The following is a 25,473-nucleotide window of genomic DNA, read 5'->3' on the forward strand; positions in this document are numbered from 1 at the left end:
TGCAGAAGACGCATGACTTTCTCCAGCTCTTTCACGGAGAAGTTATTTTGTTTTATACCATCTACCACTTTGGTTGACTCTGTGCTGCTCCACTCTGTCTTGAACAGTTTTGGGTTTTATTGGCATTTATGTCTTAATATGCTTTTGGTGATCTGTGTTATGTTTTACAATCTATTTATGTACCCTACTTTTTACACTGGTTTATGCTTTAGTTGAAATGCATGTTGATTTTTTTTTTTTTTTTTTGTATTCTGCAACATTTTTGTATTTTCGTGTCCAGAACCTGGTGTTGATTTTATTTTGTATGGTCTAAGCTGCTTTGTGGAAATATATATATATATATATATATATATATATATATATATATATATATTGAAGCTAAGTATTTCATTTATAAACACCCCAAAACTGCACACATGCAGTCACACGTTCCTAACAGATACATTTCAAACGCACATATCAGACAATCGCTTAACACAAATCCTTAACAGAAATACTGCTAACACGAACAATGAATCAGGCAAACACAAAGCTCTCCCTCTCTCTCTCTCTCTCTCTCTCTCTCTCTCTCTCACACACACACACACACACACACAGAGAGAGAGAGAGAGAGAGAGAGAGAGAGAGAGAGAGAGAGAGAGCATTCTGAGCATCTCTCCTCCCTGCCGTTCTGCCACTTCCTTCTGCTGTGGGCTGGTTGCAACAGCAACAGAAAACAAACTGGGTTGATGGTTTCCAAAGAGCCAGAAAGTGCAGATAAATGTGTCGAAAGGTAACCAAGGGAGCCGATTGTTGTGTCCACAGCCTGGGACTCCTAGAAATAAGAACATGGACTCAGATGATGCTTTCTTAGATGAAGAAGTCTTGGAGTTACTTCCTGGCTGTCACTGTGACCTCTGTATCCAGCAGTGATTTGGGCACAGAATCAGACGCTGTGAGGGCACCAGACAGGGAACTGGGTTTCGGTTAGGGCTAAGAGATGGCAGTGGAAGATAAGGAGACCAGTGTGTCTGAAGTGGTGGGACAAGGATGCCCAGAAGAACCTCCTGGACCACCAGGGCCTATAGGGCCAGAGCTTAGACCCTCATGGACATCTTTTCCTGCACCAGAAGAAACCAGATGCCTCCAGCTGCACATCATCAGTCCAGGAGTGCCCCAGGAGGTAGGCTCTGAAGTGAAGGAGGATCTCCCATCTTCAGGCTAGTGGGTTGGCCGCACTGAAGTTCTCACAAGGCAGCAGAGGCATGAAGGCCTCAGTCTCCTCTCCTCTTTTGTTGGATAAAGGTGCTCACTCTGAGCTGTCTGTGGTCCTGCAGCCCAGCCTCACCCTTTGCTGCTTTTCCTGTGAGTTCTGGAATCAGACTGGTGGTCTTCTTCCTCCTCCCTCCCATCTGCCCTAGAGGCATCACCAATCATTTTGGTCTTGTAGAGAGATTTTCCCCAGTGGGCAGAATACATACATGCTGCAACTGATTATTTATTTTGGTTCATTTCTATTCCGATTCACATTTCAACAGAAACTCTAAGCAGTTCAAGGTTCCCAGTGACAAAGAAATCAATGCAAGCAATACAATAGAAATCCCACATTCAAAACCAAGTGATGCTCATAATCAATCCACAATTCAAACAATGTAATTAAATAAATCTCATTAAATCATGTATAACAAAGAACCATGAAAAAAATCATATAGAAAACATCAAGATATAGCAAGATACATCAAAATGCAATGTAACAGCAGTATATTTCATAAGTGATTTTATTTTTGAATGTTTCAAACAGCTGTTTTTAAGCTGCTACGACTGATAAATTTATTATTTTACTCTTGTTTGTAAACCCACTTTGAGGTTGTTGGGTTGTTTTGGGGTTTTTTTGCGATTAAGCTGTATATAAATTTTATAAAATTAAATATTTTTGAAATCCCTAAATATCACTCCAAAATAACAACCATGTAATGCAATCACTGGGACGCAGGTGGCGCTGTGGGTTAAAGCCTCAGCGCCTAGGACTTGCCGATCGAAAGGTCGGCGGTTCGAATCCCTGCGGCGGGGTGCGCTCCCGCTGCTCGGTCCCAGCGCCTGCCAACCTAGCAGTTCGAAAGCACCTCCGGGTGCAAGTAGATAAATAGGGACCGCTTACCAGCGGGAAGGTAAACGGCGTTTCCGTGTGCGGCTCTGGCTCTGGCTCTGGCCAGAGCAGCGATGTCACGCTGGCCACGTGACCCGGAAGTGTCTCCGGACAGCGCTGGCCCCTGGCCTCTTGAGTGAGATGGGCGCACAACCCCAGAGTCTGTCAAGACTGGCCCGTACGGGCAGGGGTACCTTTACCTTTACCTTTAATGCAATCACTGAACCCACTCACACTACACAAAACTAGTCTCATCACACAACCCCCCACTATTCACAACCATTTTGGTTTACAATAGAATAGAAATATAGTACTTCTTAGAAGCCTACTTTCGGGGGGGGGGCTTTTGGACATCTGTGCACCCAGAGACACTTGTGTTAACACAAGTACAAAGCACTGCAGTGATGGTGGTGCTGTGAAAATAGTAAGTTATCAGCTGTGAATTTCTGTTTGCAGAGGCTTCTGGGGGACATTGTCCCTACCTTGGGTTCAGGAGACCATTCCTCAAAGGTCTCCATATGCCTCTCCCACTGCTATAACCTGTGGGAAGGTAGGAAGTTTATCCTGGGTTCACTTCCACACTCTGACCTCCTTTTTTCAATACTCCCCTAGTTTCTATTTTTACCTTCAGTTAATCATTTCTTAATGTACAGTTCCAGCATGGTACCTTGGGTTTAGTTTTCTGCTTCCATTTGGATTTGGAGGGTTGGCTTGTTGAGCAGCAGTGATCACAAACATTCCAGGGGAAACAATTAAGAAAAAGAGGTGGTGCCTTTGCCTTCGGTCCAACCCAGAAGGGCTGACCCAAAAGGGACAAACCCCTTTGGCGAGTTCTATGTCAGCCCCACAGGACACGACTCCTCACAGCCTCCTCTAAAGAAACAAGCGAGCAGCAAAGGGTTTGTGTGCAGTGGGAGAGCTCCCCACACCTGAGGCCAGGGATGGCTGTGTTGTGCACTAGCAAAAGTCTCAAGACCCTTCTTCTCTGCTGCACATTAATCTGCTCCTATTCTGGTAAGTTGACCAAGGCTTGCTAAAGCCTTAACACATCGGAATTTTTAATGGGGAGTGGGTGTTGAAGGAGGAAACCAGAAATATATGTTTCCATGCTTTGCAACGAGGAGATAGATAGACGCTTATCAGCTCCATAGCCGCAAGGAGTAACCACGACTTCAGCTTCTGTTCTTTGATCACTTGTAAACCTTTGACAATGGAGCTGTGAAGATGGAGACCTTTGGTGAATCAAACTTCTATTACTGGAGAAAAAAAGCGAATAGGATGAGGAAAGGCAAGTTGAATGGGCTAGAAATCAGGGGTGGGCTTAGCTGTAGAGTCAGTAGTCTATCGTAAAGCTTGTGTTTCTTTATGCAGATCTATCAAGCTGCAAGACTGATAGTTCCCAACCTTTCTCTCTAATTGTGGGGAAATAAAGTTGACACAGAGTCGTAGAATCTTGTTAGATAGAAACATCTTCAGTTTTGCTGAGAAGAATCTTACTAATCTATCCTTTTAGTTCATTTTCAAGAACAGAACTATGGTTGGGTTTCTTTCTAAGCTTCAAGTCTATAGCAATAAAAATATCTTACTGGGTTGAATGAATGAATGAATAACAATAAAAATATATAATTTGCATTACAAAACATAATATTATTGAAATACTTTGACTTTTCCAAAATGGTAGACCCAGCTTTAATTCCTGCATCAGTAAAAGCAGCATTTTTAGTTTTTTCATGAAATACGGTAAATTTGAGTGGAAACATGGCAGTTAGAGGCAGAGAAAGAACCCTCCTTTGCTAGCAAATTGTGACTAAAGTTTTACTTCTACTTCCATGGTTCACAGGGTTCAAATTCCTCACATGTAAATAGCAGGATCTAATCAGATTTGCTGTCCTCTAGGATGTCATTTGCGAGTTTGATTAGCTTTTCTGACTCTCCCTGTTTGTAGCTCGCTTTGTTTTCATAATTGCAGAATTGACATGCTTTGTCCTGAGTCCTGACTATGGTTCAGTCTCGATATTAGGAAATCACATGGGAGCTAAATGTTTCTGGATGTAGAGAGGATAATGATTCAGCTATCACTTACAGCTGAGCTGGAGGACTCTTTTGGAAGGTACAACTGGCTCGAAAACATAACAGCATTGCTATAAATGCCCTGCAATTTTTAACTCACTGCACTGACTTCTAGTTCATTTCTGTGCTGTTGAAAGAATTATAGCTATTTCACTGATGGCATCAACTTCAAAAGACAAAGTTTTTAATTTAGATATGCACTTCCCAAAGTTTTTTGGGCCACCGCTGGTTGGTTCCAAAAGTTCAACTGCAGTGCCCTCTACACTATAAAAAGCATTATTCAGAATAACAATTTGCATGATGTAGAAAATAAGGAAGATAATAACACTACAACATTCGAAACAGTAACAATTAATTGCACCTTTATTCAAAATCCAATTAAAACTACTTCATCAATTCAACTGATTTAGAATCCTAGAACTGTAGAGTTGGGAATAGTTGTTTAAAGAACATCAGAATCTAACAAAGAGCTTATGTAAATACCAAGATTTACTAAGAATACAGAAGATTAAGGCTTGATTCTGTGCTCCCTGTAGGCATCTATCCAGTAGACATTTGATTGATTTGCCACCTTTCCCATTCTTTCTCTCCACTCCTTAAAAAAAGGTGCTGTAAGCAACTCATCACAGAATCCGACCCTGCATCAGGTGAGCGGGATCCTGGGACGATCCGTCTTGCTTCCTGCCAATGTCTCATCAGCAGAACGATTGGCCTTCATTGAGTGGAACTTTCAGTGGAATGGCATAACGGTGCAGATTGCTAAGTTCAGGAATGAGAAGCTGGAGCGGCCAGATCCAAATGACAGGTTTGGGAAGAGGATAGAAATTGCCAATGAATCCACACTGAGGATCAAAGATCTGGAGATGGAGGACAGTGGAATATATGGAGTTCGTGTGACATTCAGTACAGGAACGTTGAAAGATCATAAACTCTGCCTCACTGTATATGGTAAGTAATTATTTTGCCATCCTCATCTGTTTCTTGTGGAATTGGCCGTAGGAAGGGACGCGGGAGCGCTGGTTCTATCAAGTTACTGGCATTCTTGGGGAAAGGAGCACAGAGGATGTGTCTTTTTTCATATGTTTTTCAACAGAGCCCATCCCAGAGCCAAAGATTCTCCACAAAGATGTCTCCAAGACTCCAGATGGTTGCAATGTGACCCTACAGTGTCGGGTGCCTGGGAAGAGGGGATTTGATGTATCCTGGAAAAGAGGGGACCCCCTCAGGGACTTAGACGATGGGTCAGACAGGTACCACCTCGCAGAGAACGGCAGGGACCTCCACCTGTTCTGGAAGCTCAACTCTTCAGAGCCCACCTACACCTGCCTGGTCACCAATCCAGCTGAACAGAGGAGCAACTCCTTCAACTTGCTCGATGTCTGCAAAACCCACAGTGAGCCATTCTCCATGTATTTTATCCAGTTTAAACAAAATAGAGATTTCTAAACAGAGTACATACAATAATATAAAATAATTAATAATAATGCACAGATAAAATAAGCATTAGTAGAAAAACTACTCAAAGTATACGCAGCTAAATATGTGGCTGGGCACATCTGCAGAAATTTTAAAAAGGTTTTAGCGGGCATCTAAAACAGCAAGGGCTCTGACACTGATGTTTTCACAATCAAGCAGTATATATATTATGAAATAAGTTTAACAATGGTTTGTTTGTTTGTTGTGTTTATGTCCCACCTTTTTCTCCAAGGAGCTCAAGATGCTGTCCATTGTTGTCTCCTTCCTTACTTAACCCCCATAAGCCTGGGGAGTAGGTTAGGCTAAGACGCAGCGGCAGGCACCCAAAGTCACCCATTGAGTTCCCCCCCTTTTGCAAACCATTTTGAGGTTCCCAACAATTAAGCAGTATATATGAAATATACTCAGAGTCGAGAATGGATTTCATGCTCTTTATTCAGCTCATAGTGGTGAGGAGGAATGGAAGTTCCCCCAGAATGTCTGCTTTATATACATTATTTATACAATGGGCCCCACGTGATTGGCTAATTCCGGGATTCTCCTGTAGGCCAATCAGGTTGTGGATTCACTTCCACATGGAGCTGGATTGGGTGGCTCCTGTGGACCAATCAGACTGCTGCATTTTGGACCCTATTGTTCTAGGACCAATCAGACTGCTGCATTCTGAATCCTATTCCACTCAGTACATAACAATATACATTCATGAAGTGAAATAAAATAAAGCCCGTAATCTGTGTGTGCTGCCTGGATTGGCTTATAGTGATGGAACAGAACCCAAATACTTCCTTAAGAAGAAGCAGCAGCTCATAAAGGCAGGTGTTTTTAACCATGTTTATCCTGGGATGGGGCACAGAGGCAGTTGCTGTCAATTATCTCTTGATGGACAATTGTGGCTCTCTGCAGGTAGCTCTGGATCATCCGTCTCAGGTCCTCCGCTCTGGTTCGTTGCCATTGTGCCTCTCCTCATGATGGTAGCAGGTCTGGGGTTCTGGCTATGGAAGAAAAGCAGGACAGATCTATCTGAAAGAGGTAGGGGATGTCTTCCTTTCCTTGCCCATCTTTGGCCAGCCAGCATAGCCACAAACACCTTTTCCTACCAGTGTGGTGTAGTGGTTAAGAGCGGTGAACTCGTAATCTGGTGAACCGGGTTCGATTCCCTGCTCCTCCACCTGCAGCTGCTGGGTGACCTTGGGCCAGTCACACTTCTCTGAAGTCTCTCAGCCCCACTCACCTCACAGAGTGTTTGTTATGGAGGAGGAAGGGAAAAGAGAATGTTAGCCACTTTGAGACTCCTTCGGGTAGTGCTATAGCAGGATATCAAATCCAACTCCTCTTCCTTTCCTTGCCCATCTTTGGCCCGCCAGCATAGCCACAAACACCTTTTCCTTCCTTTGGTTTCTCCTGCAAGGCAGGCCTTCTCAGTGCAACCAAATAAACTTGTCTAATGTCTCACCCCTGCAGCTGTGGCTTCTGTGAGAGGAGAGGAGGGGTATGTCAGTCCTGGGCTTCACTACGCAGAGTTCTCCAAAAGATGGATCCCTTCAGAAGGGGATGAGAGCCAGGTGAGAGCGAGATGGTCTTGCATGGTGGGACTAAAAGAGAGACACTCTGCACTTGGGGAGCTCTTTAGCTTGAAGAAAAGGTGAGAAAAAAGTGTTTAAAATTATACATGGTTTGGAGAAAGTGGATTGGGATAAATCTGCCCTCAAAACAATAGACCTTGTGGGAAATGAAGGTGGATTTTAGAAGATTCAGGACAGGCAAAACAAAGGACTTCTTCAGTGCCAATGGAGCTCACCATGGCAAAAGGCAGTGATATGGCCACCATCATGGATAGTTTTAAAAGAGGATTAGACAAATTCCATGGAAAAGGAAGATAAGGCTATTGATAGCTACAAGCAACACAATAGCCAGATTTATCTACTCACCCCGGGAGCTTACAATAAAGGGCAGGTAAAAATTTTATGAATGAATGAAGGAAAGGAAAGAAGTTGCTGCCTTTTGCCTGATCCCCACTCCTGTTTTACACACACACAGCTAATTTCCCCTGGCTGAAGAGTGGGTCTCCTTCCCTTCTAGCTCTTCCATGTAAACAAGCAAAAGATACCCTGTCTATCATCATTTTTCCTTTTCCTTTTCATTTCAGGAAGTCAGTAATCTCTCTGCAACCCCAGACCAGAATCCTGAAACAAATTCTCCAACTATCTACAGCCAGATCCAAACAGATCACTGAAACAAGGTCAAGCTATTGGGAGCAAAGGTTGACTTCTTCCATTGCCTCAGCCCTGAAACAGAGAGCTTTTGTGGGGTAGATCTGAATGAAGAGCTGGTGGTCTGGTGGGCAAAAGGTAGACTGGGAACTACTGGTGGATCTCTGGGTGAACAGCAATGGATCAAAAAGGATTTCTCTGACTCCTAGTTGTGTGATGACAATAACAACTAAAAGACCCAGTGGACAGCCTGATGGAGTAGAGCCCACAGAGATCAGGATTTCTATAGCTTCTCAGCCAGAGCATTGGGCAATCAACTGTCATTCAACCTGACCTACCTCACAGTACTGTTGCAAGAAGAGATGTTGTTGGCATCCAGCTGTCTTGAGAGACAATGGAGTGCACCTCCGGGGGTGAAGTCCCATCAATGTGTTAGCAGCACCGAAGTGACCTCTCTGGGGTGCAAGCCTGGGCAGTGATTATTGAGGTCCTGAGCTGCTCAGTTGAAAAGACACCCCTCTCAGGTCCAAAGAAGAACATAGCAATAATCTCCTTAAAACTACAGTCCCAGGAAAAAAAAGGTTGCGAGAACATAGTTGTTACTGATCCCTTCTTTCTTATAAATGTTAAAATAAACCTTTCCAATGGCTCAGTTTGCTTCTTAAGAAAATATCAGTATAGAGACATTAGCACAGGTCTGGCTTTGTCTAAGGCAGCTTTCTGAATTCCTATGCAGAAAATGCAAAAGAGGACAGACTTGGATCTTATCCACACCTCTCCTCAATATGGATTGTGAACCCCTTGTGCGTCTTATAATTCCACCCTCATCCATGCAGCCTTCTCCTCCAACTCCTGCTTCCCTATGCTTTCTTCTCCCTAAGCCAGAGATCCCCTATGCTTTAGAAATCTCAATAGAAGAGCTGCATTGATTGCATGGGACATGTGCAGATTTGGGGATGAGAAAGTCTGGGGCATCAGAAGTGGAAGGAGAAGGCCGAATGGACAAGGGGGGAATTAGAAGATGCACAAGGGGTTCATAATCCACACTGAGCCAAGGTATGGATGGGCCCTGAGAGATGGATGTTGAGGTCGCTGACTGTTTCCTGTGGCCGTAAGTCCACCCTTGGCTTTCTCCTCCCACGTCTCAGATATAGAAGATATCAGCCGTTGTTGTAGCTGTGTTATAAATATCAACCTGTGAGAACAAACCCTCTTCCTGCAGTTTAAATGTCAGAGAGCCTAGGTGCAAAACAGCAGGCCAGCAAATACTAGTTAAGGTTGCATCTATTTCTGAAGTTTATCTGACCACATCTTCTTGCCTCTGACACGTCTCTAGTGCTGCATCGGTGAAGCTTGCTTGTGGTGCACCTTCTGGGATGTCCATTTCAGTCATTATTCCGGGGGGGGGGGGGGCTGAACTGATTTAGGCTGAACCGTGTTTGGTTATACTCGGCTATCATTTTATAAATTTCCCTAAAGAGATCCTGTTTTATGTTTCACAACTAGTAGACCCAAACAGCGAAATTTTTACTTACCATATACATAAAGGAGGAAGGTGTGATCTTGAAACACTTTTGTAACAAATCTCACACAAACTTTATATGCTCTACTGTCCTCTGTCTCCAAATCTTTGATCCGCAGAGTGGTCTTGCTGGATACTTTCAGCCTCTGCCCAAATCTGTCTGTTGGATTAGACCCCTCCGGTTTTTCATCCCTGAATTCAGCAAGCCGAAATGCCAAACCAGCTTTTCCCATTTAGTTCTTTCCACGGCTTCTACTGAGGGAATGTTTACAGCAAGCAAGGATCCCACCCACCCGACGCAAGTAAGGATTGTGCACTGCATTACTTGGAAATCCTATTTATAAAACAGAAAGGAGAGAGGGAAGACTTATGTCCCAATAAAAAATGACAAAGGCACACGGCCCATGACGCTTGAGGCTTCCTCCTTGCAAAGGAGGTTGCAGGTTTTGCAACCTGCATCCAGTCATTGCCTTTGCATTTGGCAAAATATCCATCACCCATTCAAATAGTCAATGCTGCTGGTAACCCTTACAATCTGGGATCCACATTCTGTCTACACTAGGGAGCATCACCTGCACACCACAAAGGAATCAGTCTAGAGGACACATGGAAGGAGGCCCCTGGGTCGGCTTCAGGTGTCCTGTTGGGATGGCCTGGGATTCGGGCTCGGACTTGGAACCAGAGGAGTCTCAGTCTGCACTGGATCCTTTGCCTCAGGCATCATCTGAACCAAGTCTGGGGCCTGATCCTGAAGAGTCCCAGTCTGCACAGGTACCCCTGCAACAAGCACCAGCTGGGCCGAGTCAGGGGCCTGAGCCTGCCCTGGCTCCAGATGCGGGGATTCCCTCATTGCCTCCAGCTGGGCCAGCACTTACAGCTGCTCCACTACCGGTTGGGTCAGGGGAGGCTGAGGCGGTCTCTGAGTCTAGTAACCCACCGACATCTCCCAAGCTGCAGAGACTGAGGTCTGAGAGAAGGAGAGACCTGAGTACTCGCAGGAGGAGTGCTCACCTTCGGGCGAGACAGGGAGGTGAGTCACTGGGGGATCAGGACCGGCTGTTACCCAACAAAGATAAAAGGCTGTTGGACCCCGCCCCAGGTTGCGGGAGCAACATTGCTGTTTGCCAGAACCTGCCTGACACCCTGTGTCTGACCTAGCCTGCCTTGACCATGTTGGACTTGTTGATTTTAGCAGTGTCCCGTGCACAGCGGAATGATGAGGAATATGTGCACATACTCTATATTGCTTTATTTACATTTCAAAGCTGGTAGATTACAGAAAAACATCTTGCCTCTGCCGGAGCAGAGAAAGCATCCTCTCTCCTCTAAAGCACGGAGAGAAAGCCAGTGTGAACAGTGAAAAACAGGAAACCAGTGTACGTCACATCCAGTCTCCTTTCCCGTGGGAAAACCCAACAGCAATTGACTGTGGAATGTAAACACCTGTCTCGTGACAAGCACTTCGCTGCACAGTGAAGAGAGCAGAAACCAACATCCTTCCCCTTTCTGTGAACATCACTGGGCAGCATGTTCGTACATTATCAGTACAAACCCAACTTCTGCACATAGGTACAGTGTTGATCCCTTGATACAACCTTGGACAATACATCAGCAGGAATTTCATCACCTGGCATATAGGACACCGTTACGAGTCCCTTCTGAATACGTTCCCTAGCATGTTGCAACTTCAATTGCAAGTGCTTCGTGCTTTGCTTACAACCTTCAGAATTCAGCAAAGCCAAACATGCTTTGTTGTCCTGGTAAACCTGGATTGGACATTTGACAGGAATTTTCATGTCTTTGCACAATTGTAACAACCATTCACAATCTTTGAGTGAATAAGACAGTGCATTCAGTTCAGCTTCACAAGTACTTAAGCTAACTGTTGTTTGCTTCTTGCATGACCAATCAAATAGACCCTGATTGTACATATAGCAAACTCCAGACGTACTTTTCCTGTCTGTAGTGTCACTTCCAAAACTTGCATCTGCAAATATCTCAAGACCACCAGACTTCTGATTGTTAAATCTCAGTCTGTAATGCATAGTGCCTTTCAAATACCGCACTATGCGTTTCAGAGCTTTCCAATCCTTAACAGTAGGATTGTTGACTTGTCTGCTTAGCAAATTACAGCTAACAGCAATGTCTGGTCTTGAACATCTGGCAATGAAGTTTAGCTTGCCTAGCACACTTCTGTACAGTGTAGTGTCAGAAAATGCTTCTTCAGTGTCATCTACCTGATAACCTGTTGTCATCGGTGTGTCTACAGGGTTAGCATCCATCAGGTTTAGTTTGCTTAACACATCAGCAATTTTCCGTGACTGGTGTACTAGAATGTTACCATCTTGATCTCTTTCTATTTCCAGAGATAGGTAGTTGTTTACCTCACCAAGATCTTTCATGTCAAAGTGTTCTTTCAGTTGAGCTAGGGCGTTATTGTACATTGTGACATCATTCCAAAAGAATAATAGATCATCAACATAAAACAAGCAATACAGCTTCTTTTGCCCCTCCTCTTTGACAAATACACATGGATCAGCTTTCCCTTGCTTAAAACCTAGAGAAAACAATACTTCAGTGAGTTTTGTGTGCCAACACCGTGCACTTTGTTTGAGACCATAAAGGGACTTCTTCAGAGCACAAACAAATCCCTGTTTTACCTGTACGCCATCAGGTGGAAGCATATAAAGTGATTCACCTAGAGATCCGTACAGAAAAGCTGTATTTACATCGTGGTGACTAATGTGTAGATTCTCCTCTGCAGCTAGCTTGAGCATAAGCCTAATGCTCTCATACCTCACTGTGGGTGAGTAGGTCTCGTGATAGTCTTCACCTGGTACCTGTGCAAAACCTCTGGCTACCAATCTGGCTTTGTGTCTGACTACTTTGCCATTTTGATCAGTCTTCGCTTTGAAGACCCATTTGCTTCCAAGCAGTTTCATTCCTGGAACTACTGGAACAAGTTCCCATGTTTTGTTCCTTTCCAAGGAATCAAGCTCAGTCTTCATGGCATTTAATCATGGCTCAGCTTCCTTTGAATCTAAATCCTGGATTTCTTGGAAACTTGAAGGTTCAAATACCTTCTTGGAGCTTTTAACAGCTGTTACTGCTATCTTAGCAAACTCATCAGCAAATCTCTTTGGAGGTCTGCCTTTTGTGGCTCTTTGTGACCTGCGAATTAGCCTTAGGTCTTCAACACTCTCCTCTTCCTTCTTAGGAGAAAAGTGACCTATTGTGAACAATGGTTCTTCCAATTCCTGATCAGAACTTTCAGAGGGTCGCATAGAGGCTTTCGCACTCTTGAAATCCTCTGAATCACCCGATTCAGTTTCAGACTCGGAATCAGAACTTTCATCAGTGGGTGTGGGTTGTTGTGGTTGCTTTTGACTATCCTCAGTCTCATCACTGTCATCAGGGTAACATTGGAAAATTCCCACATTCTCCCCCCACTTGGCATTGTACTCAACACTTCTTGTGAGCTTAATAGTCTTAGAGTCAGTCATCATTATTCTGTAAGAACCTTTCTGATAACCTAGAAAGATACCATGCAATCCACGCTTGTCTAACTTGGAGTTTTGTGGTGAGTGAACCCACATGTCAGAACCAAAAATTTTCATGTGTTTGATGTATGGCTTTTTGCCAAACATCTTCTCATAGGGGGTACAACCAATCGCTGAAGATAACCTGCGATTATAACTGTAAACAAAACATGAGAGAGATTCGGCCCAATAACTCTCTGGAAGATTGGCATCATGCAGCAAGGTTTTTAACCCTTGAAGCAATGTTTGATTTGCCCTCTCGCAAAGTCCATTCTGCCATGGCGAGCGAGGACTAGACAAATCGTGTTGAATTCCTTTCTCAGACAGAAAAGCTTCAAACTGCTGAGAAGTGAATTCCCCCCTGCGATCAGTGAAAAGAATTTTTATCTTCTTACCATGCACATTTTCCAACCAAGTACAGAATTCCTTGAACCTAGGAAAAGCCTCTGATTTCTGCTTGAGATTGTACACATAAATATACCTGGAAAATGCATCAATGAGAACCATGAAGTACCTATTTCCACCCAAAGAGGGCGCTAGGGGTCCAACCAAATCAGCATGAACAATTTGGTATGGTTCTGTAGCTTGCCTACTAGACACCTTACCTTTCGCAGCCATTTTCACCTTGTTTGCTGCGCATGCCTTGCACTTCATGTGGTACCTGCAGGGTTTAATAGTCATACCTTCAACCAAGGCAGGCATTTTAGATACTGCCTCAAAATTCAAATGACCAAATTTTCGAGGAAAATCATGAATACATTCTGCATGCAAACTTTTGTTGGAACCTGCAATGCAACAAGTGTCATCCTGCACAACATCATCATAATACAAAACATATAAACGATCAACATATTCAGCATACAATACATAATCATTTTTTCTTTGTGATGATGCACCTTTTGTTCTTAAAGGAAACGTCAATTTTCCGCTCATTCAGCTGTCCAACGCTGAGCAGATTATGTTTGGCATCTGGCACATAAAGTACATTCTGTATCGATAAGTCCAAACTGTGAAGAACAACAGTTCCGTAGCCTTTACTGGGGATTGTGTGGTCATCCGCCTGGTGAATCGCACCTTCCTGCGGTGTAAAAGACACGAACAGTCGCTTATCGTTGCACATGTGATGGGTTGCAGCCGAATCAACAACGAAGAAAGATCTAGACGTCTTCTGGACCTCTGCAACTTTTGGAGTGAAGCGTGAGACCATTGCTTTGGGCTGCGTTGTCCTGGACACTGGACCTTTGCCTTTGCTCTGGCCTTTTCCACGCGATCCCTGCGGCGGGGTGCGCTCCCGCTGCTCGGTCCCAGCGCCTGCCAACCTAGCAGTTCGAAAGCACCTCCGGGTGCAAGTAGATAAATAGGGACCGCTTACCAGCGGGAAGGTAAACGGCGTTTCCGTGTGCGACTCTGGCTCGCCAGAGCAGCGATGTCACGCTGGCCACGTGACCCGGAAGTGTCTCCGGACAGCGCTGGCCCCTGGCCTCTTAAGTGAGATGGGCGCACAACCCCAGAGTCTGTCAAGACTGGCCCGTATGGGCAGGGGTACCTTTACCTTTACCTTTACCTTTCCACGCGATGAGCTTCCGCTGCGCTGCTCTGTCTTGGCCCTGGGATATTTGCATTCCCTCTTCATATGGCCTAGACGTCCACACGAATAGCATTTCACTGCCTTCAAAGCTATCCTCTATCCTCCTCACAAATGTCCTTTGTCAGATGAGATGGGCTCCACCTTGCTTGGTTCAGCCCCTCCTGCTTTGATCACAGCCCCCCAGCACCCCCCCAACCATGGCAGTTTCCATTGTTTGGCCCACCAGCTTCAATTTTACTTCCCTTTTAGGCTAGAGTGCCATTTCTTTCTGTCTTTTTGCTCCAACAAGCATTATTTTCTGCACCAGCCTCATGTCACTGATGGTGGATGTTCTGCCCAAAGCCTCAAGAAATCAGGCCCACAGCCAGTCGCTGTAGATTGATCAGAAGGAGATGGACCCCTAGGGTCTGACTTGGTGTAAGGTAGCATTCAAGTGATATAACTCTGTCAGCATGGAAAACCCAGTAACAACATCCCTGCTGGGTGGACCATCCAGCCCCCACTTCAGAATGTCCCATGAAGAGTCCACTCCATTGCAAGGCACGCTGTATGTATTGATTTGTGGGGAGGGGTGGCAAGGCATATTTTGCAGAGGGCACACCCAAATTAAAGGCCAGTTATCTCAGTTGGTTAGAACAGGGGTAGCCTAACCCTAACCCTAAGGCCCATGGGCTGGATGTGGCCTGATCGCCTTCTCAATCCGGCCCGCGGACGGTCTGGGAATCAGCATGTTTTTACATTAGAATGTGTGCTTTTATTTGAAATGCATCTCTGGGTTATTTGTGGGGCATAGGAAATCATTCATTTTCTTTCCCAAAATATAGTCCAGCCCACCACATGATCTGAGGGATGGTGGACTGGCCCACGGCTGAAAAAGGTTGCTGACCCCCGGGGTTAGAATATGGTGCTAACCATGGGTTCAATCCCAAAATGGGCCAAGGACTGTAGCTCAGTGGCAGAGTTCTTGCAAGCAGAACTTCCTGGGTTCAATCCCCAGCTTCTCCAGATAAGGTTGGAGAGACTCCTGCCTGAAATCTCAGAGAGCTGCTTGATAGTCAGTGTTAGACATTACTGAGCTAGATGGGCCAATGGTCTGATTTGGTATAAGGAAGCTTCCTGTGCTCCTAAGTTCCTCATTTTGTAGGACCTACAGTCATTGTTGTTGTTGTTTAGTTGTTTAGTCGTGTCTGCCTCTTCGTGGCCCCCTGGACCAGAGCATGCCAGGCCCTCCTGTCTTCCACTGCCTCCCGCAGTTTGGTCAAACTCACGCTGGTAGCTTCGAGAACACTGTCCAACCATCTCGTTCTCCATCGTCCCCTTCTCCTTGTGCCCGCCATCTTTCCCAACATCAGGGTCTTTTCCAGGGAGTCTTCTCTTCTCATGAGGTGGCCAAAGTCTTGGAGCCTCAGCTTCATGATCTGTCCTTCCAGTGAGCATTCAGGGCTGATTTCCTTCAGAATTGATAGGTTTGTCATACCTTGGGATAAATATGCTTCAGGTTGAGCATTTTCAGGCTACACTCCACAGCAACCCGGAAGTAACAGAATGCATTACTTCCAGGTTTCGCCACTTGCGCATGCGCAGACACTCAAAATGACGTCACATGCATGCACAGAAGTGGCAAAACGCGACCCGCAGATGCGCAGTCATGTGTTACGTTCTACTCAGGATGCGAACGGGGCTCCGAAACAGATCCCATTCGCATCCAGAGGTACCACTGTATTATGTCATCATCACACATAGAGATGCGTGTTGCGGAAGCAGGATAATTTTCATAGAAGGAAACGATTGTTGGGCTTGAAGGACAAAGTCTCCTGATCATGGAGATATAGGATATGGGGTAGGGCCCCACCCCCACCCCCACCCCTCAAAAAATGGGGTTCAGGGGCATGTGAACATTCCTTTCAGGTTCTGGGATCTGTGAATTTTGCTTCTTCTCTTTTGTGAACTTTTCCCCAAGCATCTGGTTAATGAGAATGCTTTTTGTTGTTGCTAAATTTGCAACACTACCACATCCTGCCCGTGTGGGCTGTACTCTCTTCCTCTCAGCAATTTGGTTTCACTCTTGAGACAACTGGGAATGACAGAAGCCCTTTGTTAACTTCCAGTCCTTGCCAGCGAATCATGGCTCACTACACTTCAGCAGAGACACAATGCTGGATTTTTCTCAGAGACCACCTCTTCAGAATATTCTTGTGTTCTTCCTTTGGTACGTCCCTGACTGCTTGCAAACCCCACTACTACCCCTCAATGCACACGGGAGAGAGATTGTGAGTTTGGTCTGATGTTGGTTACTCACACTCAGTTAGGGCTTCTTCTCTTGAGCTTGAAGCACCTTCCAGTGCACCCTCGATGGAACCAGGTTTTAAGGATGCTTCAGCAGAAGGCTTTCAACAGCTTAATTTCATGTGTGTGACCTTTGTTACTGAGCTGAATTTGGGGGATAATCTGTATGTCTGATGAGAGTGATCATCATCCCTGAAGGTGTAGATGAAATGGGAGAAAAACATGGGTCAGGGTAAGTGATGTCAAGCTGAATGCCTCTCAGGGCAGAAAGGTTTTCCTGCAGGATTTTGTCCTGGAACCTGTCAGCCATTGAACAATAAAAAACAAAGATATGGTGTTTAAAAAAGTGAGCAAGAAAAGGGTTTTGATGATGTTGGTGGAACAATTTCTTCTCTGAACTTGGTATTAGCTTCATCTCTATTTCATACATACATACATACATACATACATACATAAGTGCTTTGATTTTAGATTCCATCCTTGCTGCTTAGAATAACTTTGTGCTGGTTTAGAGCTTTCTCTGTTGAATTTTCCATAAAAGTTTTGTACTGCTCTGATTTTGCAAAGGCCGTTGAGGATTAGTTACAATAAAATGGAATATAAAACACGTGGAATAAATCAAATTATTTTGTGTTGCTTGTTTGCTTCCCTGAGATTTGACCTTGGATTTAAAGATCATTTTATTCATGAATGAGGTTCAGACATCACTTTGCTACATCAGGATAAGGAATGGAGATATTTTTTCAGAGTGATGCCTGGGTCAGAAATATTGGAGCCAGTCTAGTGTTTAATTCTGGCTTGTGGAGAAAACTGAATGCATACCAGCAATAGTGTTTGTCCTTAAACATTTATGCTAGCTATAACACTCTCTGGACTACATCAAGTAGACTTCAGTATTTTATTTTTAAATATTTTACTTTTAATGTTTACCTGGATCAATTTTCTTTCTGGGTTTTTCAAGTTTTGATATCCTCTGCAAATGATGCAGCCCTTTGCTACACTGCCGGAAAGAAGCAAACAGGATATTTTTCTTGCAGAAATTCCGTCTTCAGGCTATTTTAAGCCCCTGAAGACAGCTAAGAAATTCCAGCTGGTCCAAAATGCAAAAGCCAACTTCTGGCTGGGATTCCATTTGTTGTTGTTGTTTAGTCGTGTCCAACTCTCCGTGACCCCATGGACCAGAGCATGCCAGGCACTCCTGTCTTCAGAATTCCATTTAGAACTTGCATAACATAGGACTCTCCCTATTAACTTAATTCCAATCTGCTTTAACTGTTTTTAATATTTGAATTTTTGTAATCTGCCCTGGGACCTCTTGGTTAAGAATAGATATGGATGCAATAATGATACTAATTTGCCCCTCTCTTTGTATCCCCCCCCCACACTAGGCACGTTAAGCCAAGCAGTGGAGAATCCAGCCTATCAGGAGAATGGGATCGTGGAAGGATCTCTCTCATTTCCTGCCAATGTATCCCAAGGAATAACAGTAGAGAAAATTGAATGGGACTTCCGCCCAAAAACTGGTGGCCTTGGCCTTAGGTTTAGTGAATACAGACATGGGAAACCAGAGCACCCAAATCCCACTGACCGGTTTGGACCATGGCTAGACATGGCAAACCAGACGATGCTGAGGATTAAAGACTTGGAACTGAACAACAATGGGATATACAGAACTCATGTTTGGTTTACAAAAGTGCAGTTTAAAGCACACTCTTTCAACCTCTCCACCAGCAGCAGCCACACCTGAGGCTCCCTATATTCCTGGCGAGAAATTTTCACGAATTTTGTGAGCAGGAGCCTGGTGAAACTTCTCTTCTTTTAAGAAAGCTCCCCCTCCCCAATCTCAGGGTCAATGTGGTTTGGCACTTACTGGGGGCTCACATGTCACAAGAGCCCTCACCCCACCAGACCTCCTCCTCTTTCCACTACTGCTTTCTCTTTCTGGCCCAAACAATCATGGTGGTTGCCATGGGCCCAGCGGGTGGGGGCGCTGGCCAAGGAGGCTGGGGATAGTAAGGAATTGCCCATGCATGATGCCCCAGAGGGGGATCTTGAAGGGCTTGAGTGTTCATTTTGCGACCTTGGTTTCCTTCGTTGAAGCCTGCATTGAGGTATAATCTTTCTTTATCCAGGTGTTCTTTAGTTCTCTGGTTCTTCTTTGAACCTCAGCCTTAGCGTTGACATAGTTTTTTTTCTTAGTGCCGCAGTTTCTGTCTCTTTGCCAGATCTGAAAGGTCTTCCTTTTCTTGTCAATAATGAGTTCAATCTCACTGTCGTTCCAATTATTCCTGCCCAAATTCTCTCTCAGTTGCTATACAGTGGTATCTCGGGTTAAGAACTTAATTTGTTCTGGAGGTCTGTTCTTAACCTGAAACTGTTCTTAACCTGAAGGACCACTTTAGCTAATGGGGCCTCCCGCTGCCACTGCACCGCCACTGCACGATTTCTGTTCTCATCCTGAAGCAAAGTTCTTAACCCGAGGTAATATTTCTGGGTTAGCGGAGTCTGTAACCTGAAGCGTATGTAACCCAAGGTACCACTGTATTGTGCCCTTACACTTACACTGCCCAATTCTCAGCCACCCACATGTAAATTTTCACAAAATAATTAAAAGCTACTTTGCCCAGAGCCCTAGCTAGGTGATCTTGCACCCCTGGCAGAACTGTCCAGATTACACCCCCTAACCACAGACAAATTAGCTCTTCTTTCCACCTTTTCTTCAACCCTCCCTCCACCCAGTCAGTTCCTCATGCCCCCATCTCTTCCCCTTGGCCAGTGCCGAGTCGTGCTCCTCAACAGCCGAGGTGGGGGGCTGCTGCCGCTGCTCTGCTGGGCCTGCTTTCCTGTCTCGCAACCCACCCTAACCAGCTGGGCCCGCAAGGCTGGCAAGGCTGGTGCAGTAACCAGAGCGGAGCACACAGAGGTGGTGGCGACGACTTGGCAGGTGGAGGAGCAAACGAGTGCAGTGGCTGCAGCAGACCAGATGCATGGGAGGGGCCAGGAGGGGCTGTCACCCTGGGTAGTATACCACTCACGACGGAGGACGAAGTCCCAGTGGGCACCCTTGCTCCCCCCTTCCCTAGGTTGAGGGAGCAGTTGATTGTTGGACAGGGCCACTACCCTCTCCCTCCCCATGCTTGCCAGGAAGGGTCCCCAAGTGGATTGACCAGCCACGAATCATATGGATTACCCAGCCAATTTTGCACCCCACACCACATTGCCTGTATATCTGGTGAGGGCCCTCCTCACGACCCACTTGCACCGGCCCTGGCTTTGCCACCTTTTTTATCTTAAAATAAAGGAGTCCCCAGAATGTTCCCTAGTGTAGAACAAACCCAATCTCTTCCTCTGAATACTATCATATCACCCACACATTGAGACTGCAAAGCTCTGCTTGTCCGTCAGGCCCTGCATATGGAACTGGTAGTATTTCAGAGAAGGCTACCTTAGAGGTCCTAACTTTCAGCATCCTTCCCAGCATCCTAAATTTGGCTTCCAGGCCCTCTACACTACATTTCCCCATGTCACTGGTGCCAACATGCACTGTGGCCATTGATTCCTCTCCAGCGCTGTCTGCCAGGCTATCTAGGCAATGAGCAACATCCACAACCTTCGTTCACCCCATGGTTCATCACGCACCCAACTATATTCTTAACTACCACGATCCCACCACCCACAGGAGAGGCATCTTCCCACAAGAGGCAGCGAAGACCACCATCCTGGATGGTTTGAAAAGAGGATGAGATACATTTGTGGAGGAGGAGAAGACTGTTGAGGGATTCTAGGCAGGATGGCTCTGCTCTGCCTCCTCCATTGGAGGCAGCCATGCTTCTGAATAGCAGCTGCTGGAAAGCACAAAAGGAGAGAGCACCCTGGCGCTCAGGTCCTGCTTGCCAGTTTCCCACAGGCATCCGGCTGGCCATTGTGAGAAGAACAGGATGCCAGGCTAGACAGGATTTTCCCTCTGGAGTTAATTTTGGGGTTTGAGGGCATATGAACATTCCTTTGGGGTTTAGTGACATGTGAGTTTTGCTTCTTTGAACCTCTTTCAAGTAAATAAAAATCTGGGCAAGTAGAATGCTTTTTGTTGTTGTTAAATTTGTAACAGCCTCCTCAGTCTGCAAAAACTGCCAGCTTTTTTCATTGCTTTTGCTTTTCCCAGATCTGTCACAATACTTTTGTTATTAGCCAGTCTTGGCAAACAGCAATTCTGCTCCTCCCCTACAAACCACACAGAGCACTACACTTCCGCAGAGAAGCAAACATGACTTTTTCTTGCAGACGTTTCCTCTTCAGAATGTCGCTGTACTTTCTGGGTAAGTCCCACCCTGCTTTGTCCTGAAGAACAGTAAGATCTGCACCAGCAGCTGGTGTTTCCAGAGGCTGGGGATGAGACTGACTAACTTTGTCATCCCTAACATTTGCCTCTTTCAGCTGTCACACTCCTCTCTCTGGAGAAGGATATGGGAAGGCGGTTGTAAGCCATCTTTCTCTCCCCTCTGAACTGCATTTAAGCCAGGCTGCCTGGAGTGTAGGAAGACCCGTGCCAGAAACTTCATTCTCTGTTAACTTTTGTGTTGCTTTGTATCCATGTACTTAAGTTTCAATTTTTTTTGGGGGGGGGCAATATTCTGTTTGCCAAATTGTTTATTTCTGTCATTTTTAAATTTACTGTCATATTCTGTATTTTGGATATTTGTATTTCCAACGCTCTGTATTTTGATGTTTTGAATGTTTGCTGTGAGCCACTTTGGGCTCAGCTCCTTGCAGAACAGACGCATATCAATCAATCCCAGTCAAGAGAGAAGTAACTGAGAAAGCTGCTTACTGGTTACTAGTACTTTTTTCTGTGGGGACGCAGGGTTACACATACCCCTAAACATTTTGTGAAGTTTGGCCTCATTGGGGGCCATATTTCAATATGAGCAGGAAAATGAGAGTACCACATAACATTTAATTTTTTTTTAGAAAAAAAGCACTGTTGGTCACTGGAACCCAGTTCCCCATGAGGGTGTTGTAGTGCCACAGTGATCTTTGTTATTCAGTTTGTAGAACAATCTGCACATATGACGAAGGTGGAAGTTAGAGAGCCCAACCATAGGTGGCACCAGAGTCGATGAGAGATAGAGCCAACTAATTTCCAATGCTCTGTATTTTGATGTTATGAAAGTTTGCTGTGAGCCTTTTTGCACACAGCTGGTTGCGGAACAACAGCATATAAATAAACTCAATCAATCCTAATCAAGAGTGACATTACTGAGACACCTCATAAAGGTTTCTCCTCCTCCACTGATCCTTCCTGGTTTATGAGTGGAGGAACAAAGAGCAGTGAAAGGAGGAGACGGAAACAAAGGAGGAAAAACACAGTTTTGCTTGGATGAGAAGGGGAGGGAAAGCGAGCACAGACAGCCTTGCTGGTACGAAGAGGAGGATCTGATCTGCTGGGAAGCGAGAGGAAGTAAGGAGATGACCATTGTGTCTGAAAGTTCACGACTCTTGCAAATAAACCCTGGACTCAGCCTACGTTTATAAGATGGATAAATGGGCTTATTTTAGAGCACCTATCCTGAGCAGAAAAATGAAGCTGTTCTCCACACCGTAGTGAAATAGATGCCGCAATGGGAAGTCCACAGGCAGGAGCTGAGCTCAATAGCAGCAAATCTCTCCATCGGTGATTCTAAGAAACAAGCATTCTGGTGTGTGACTGGCACTCATGGCTCTTTAGCAATCCACAATTGTGGATTTTTCTTGCAGAAGGCCTCTTCTTCAGACTATTGCTGGATTTTTCTTGCAGAAGGCCTCTTCTTCAGACTATTGATGTACTCCTAGGGTAAGGACTTCACTGCTTCTTCCTCAAAAATAAAACAAAAGCCCCACCTAAATGCATGTACTCTGAGTTTGATTTGTCACAAAGAGGGAAATTATTGGCAATATTGGTTACTAGAACTCAGGGTCTCCTCTCCCCAGCTGGAACCCTCTCCCAGAACACCCTTGCTGGCTTCAAAGGAAGCTCCAACAGGAGCCTTGTGGAAGTTTAATCCTTTTTTGTGATATTTGTTGCTGAACTGAACTTGGAGGGACAATGTGCATGTATGATGAAGGCGCTCATCACCCCTGAAGGTGTGGGGTGGAAAAATGCTGGACATGGTGAATTCATTTCTAAGGCAGAAATGTTTTCCGGCAGGATTTTTTCCTATGATGTGTCAATCATTAACTAATACAAAATAAATGTCAGGAAAGAGGAAACAGTGAATTAGAGGAGCCAACAAATGAGTAGGAAAAGGCGACTGGGGATTCTGGTGGAACAGTGTCAGTTTCTTCTCTGAACTCTATGTTAACTTATCTCGGTTTCACAAAAAATAGTGCATAATCATTTTTTCCTGAAACACACAAGCAGATTGTTTTTAGATTGCTTCTTAGAAGAATTTTTCACTTGGTAAGATCTTTCTGTGTTGAATTTTCAACAGACATTTTGCAAAGTTCTGATTTTGTAAGCTGCTTTGAGGTTTTAGGACAACCAAGAAGTATTAATCTTGTGAACGGAAAGAAATGAACTCCTCCCCCACCACCCTCCCCTCACTAGAAACTTTAAGCCATGCAGTGGGGAATCCAACCCATCAGGTGAAGGGAATCCTGGGAGGATCAGGCTTGTTTCTGGCCAATGTATCTCAAGGAATAACAGTGGAGAAAATGGAATGGGACTTTTACCCCCCAAATGGTGGCCTGGGCTTTTGGCTGGGGGAATTCAGTCATGGGAAACTGGAGCACCCAAGTCCCTCCGACCGGTTTGGACAACGGCTAGACATGGTGGACGAGACAACACTGAGGATCAAAGACCTGGAGTTGGATGATGGTGGGATCTACAATGCTTGCATCTGGTTTAATAAGACACAATTTCAAGAACAGCGTTTCAACCTCACTGTATATGGTAAGTTATTGCTTTCACTGTTTGACTCATGGAATAGGATGAATAGGACCCAAACCTTATGCTGTTTTCATTTGTGTTCCACAGAGCCAGTGCCAACACCACAGATAGACCACCAAGTGGAATCCAAGTCTCCAGGTGGATGTAATGTGACCTTGCGATGCCACACAGCTGGAAGGAAAGATCTCAGTGTCTCCTGGGAAACAAGGAATCCGCACTGGGCCTTAGGAAAGAGTGCTATTCAGTACCAGGTTTCTGACAATGGCCGGGAGCTCCGTGTCTCCTTCTGGAACAGTTCTTTCAACTCCAAATTCACCTGCCTGGTCAGCAATCCTGTTGATCAAAAGGGAGCCTCGTTTGACTTGCTCACCATCTGCCAGAGTGATGAAGGTGAGCAATATAGCTTTTCCTTCATTATGCAAAGGAGGTCCTTGTGGGTGCAAAAAGGCAGGCTAGCCCTTAACATGAGGGATTAGCAACACTTGCTTATCTCTTGTTATTTATTCTACTGCTCTCAGCTGAGTGTGAGCATGAGAATCTGAATTGCGGGGTCATGAGTTTAAGCCCTGCATTGAACAAAAGATTCTTGCAATGCAGGGGGTTGGACTAGATTACTCTACTTGTCCCTTCCAACTCTACAATTCTATGATTCTGTGAGAGTCGCTTTGATGATTGTTATTAGAGTATGTTTTGAGAGACTCTTATTGTTCATTGTGTGGGATATAAAGCTGTCAGTCAAGGCCAATATTCTGAGAGGACTAACTGCCTCTATGAGGCAGGCAGTTTTGTCAGCTGGTTGGTCGGTTGCTGCTAGGAGTGTTATTGGTAACTGCTCAGATGCAGTCTTCTCATGACTCACTCTTATCTAGTATATCTGTTATGTAACCTAAGACTGCCTTCAGGAACAACTCTGTAAACTTGAAAGATAGCAAAGTAGTTTATGATTCAAATTCATGTGTGTTTTCTTTAGGAGGGACAGAAAGGGATAATCAACCAGGAAGGTATAATTATTGATAGGACTCAGACAAGTTAGCAACCCACTTGTCACTGCATAAACTCAGACAGGGAATCGTTTAAACTCTGCTAAATTATATAAATGTTCCCACACATTGCAGGTGGACAGTTTGGACTTATCTCTGCCCTCATATCTCTTCTGGTGATGGTGGTGATGGGGATGGGGATGCTGATGCGCTGGAAGATCAGATTAGAAAGGCCGAGAAGAGGTAGGACCATCTCTATTGATCTTCTTCCCATCTCGTCTGAGATGGGGGCTTCCTGCCAAATATACCACTTCCGTTCTTTTGCTTATCCTGAAAGGAAAAGACTGGTCAGTGCCATGGACTCAATAATGTGTCTCATTTCGCACTCCACAGGTGTTTGTTCTGTGATGTGAGAGAAAAGGGAGAGTATCCGGAGCTCAGGAGCCACCCACAAGATGGTGATGATGAGGTGAGATGATCGGTGTGCAGAGTAATGATGGGGTGATTGTTTTTATCTACCAATGAAATCATCTGATACATTTGGGAGGCATTTATTACTTCAGTTATTATTATTAATGTTGCAATCTGTTTTTCTTAAAGAAACAACAGCAACAGCAGGAACAAACGGATTTCAAATAATAATAATAATAATAATAATAATAATAATAATAATAATTTATTATTTGTAACCTGCCCATCTGGCTGGGTTTCCCCAGCCACTCTGGGCGGCTTCCATAAAAACCAAAAATACA

The 25,473-nt window shown here is 44.9% G+C and overlaps 2 protein-coding genes and 1 long non-coding RNA gene across 9 annotated transcripts in view; 2 read left to right on the plus strand and 1 right to left on the minus strand.

Moving 5' to 3' along the window:
- LOC307205585 (uncharacterized protein) overlaps positions 1–25,473 on the plus strand; it is a 64,282-nt gene that overhangs the window by 24,111 nt on the left and 14,698 nt on the right. For 4 of the 5 annotated variants that reach the window (XR_013834037.1, XR_013834038.1, XR_013834039.1 and 1 more), the window contains exons 3-6: positions 23,400–23,744; positions 23,829–24,131; positions 24,857–24,964; positions 25,115–25,190. Coding sequence is in view for 1 of the 5 variants with exons in the window: in XM_079958179.1 (XP_079814305.1) it covers positions 23,400–23,744; positions 23,829–24,131; positions 24,857–24,964 (756 nt within the window). In the remaining 4 variants the exon portion in view is untranslated. The remainder of the gene's footprint in view (positions 1–23,399; positions 23,745–23,828; positions 24,132–24,856; positions 24,965–25,114; positions 25,191–25,473) is intronic. The other variant, XM_079958179.1, reaches the window with a different exon arrangement.
- Positions 2,767–8,533, plus strand: LOC307205633 (SLAM family member 9-like). Of its 2 annotated transcripts, none has more exons than XM_079958276.1 (6): positions 2,767–3,139; positions 4,802–5,143; positions 5,289–5,588; positions 6,575–6,700; positions 7,133–7,313; positions 7,818–8,533. In XM_079958276.1, exons 1-6 carry the CDS (start codon positions 3,067–3,069, stop codon positions 7,981–7,983), a joined length of 1,188 nt encoding a protein of 395 aa, XP_079814402.1. In that variant the 5' UTR covers positions 2,767–3,066; the 3' UTR covers positions 7,984–8,533. The 2 variants fall into 2 exon arrangements, with proteins under 2 accessions (XP_079814402.1, XP_079814403.1); XM_079958277.1 differs by having other exon boundaries at positions 2,768–3,139; positions 7,133–7,233.
- On the minus strand, positions 5,637–17,194 carry LOC307205847. 2 transcript variants are annotated; one of them, XR_013834111.1, is made up of 6 exons: positions 16,830–17,194; positions 9,417–9,737; positions 8,220–8,440; positions 7,051–7,301; positions 5,891–6,758; positions 5,637–5,799 (listed from the first exon to the last, which is right to left on the minus strand). It is a non-coding gene; the product is annotated as an uncharacterized lncRNA (long non-coding RNA). The 2 variants fall into 2 exon arrangements; XR_013834112.1 differs by lacking the exons at positions 5,637–5,799; positions 16,830–17,194 and adding an exon at positions 16,008–16,022 and having other exon boundaries at positions 6,631–6,758.

This window comes from Podarcis cretensis, assembly GCF_951804945.1.
Source record: "Podarcis cretensis genome assembly, chromosome: 16".
In the NCBI taxonomy this organism is placed as follows: domain Eukaryota; kingdom Metazoa; phylum Chordata; class Lepidosauria; order Squamata; family Lacertidae; genus Podarcis; species Podarcis cretensis.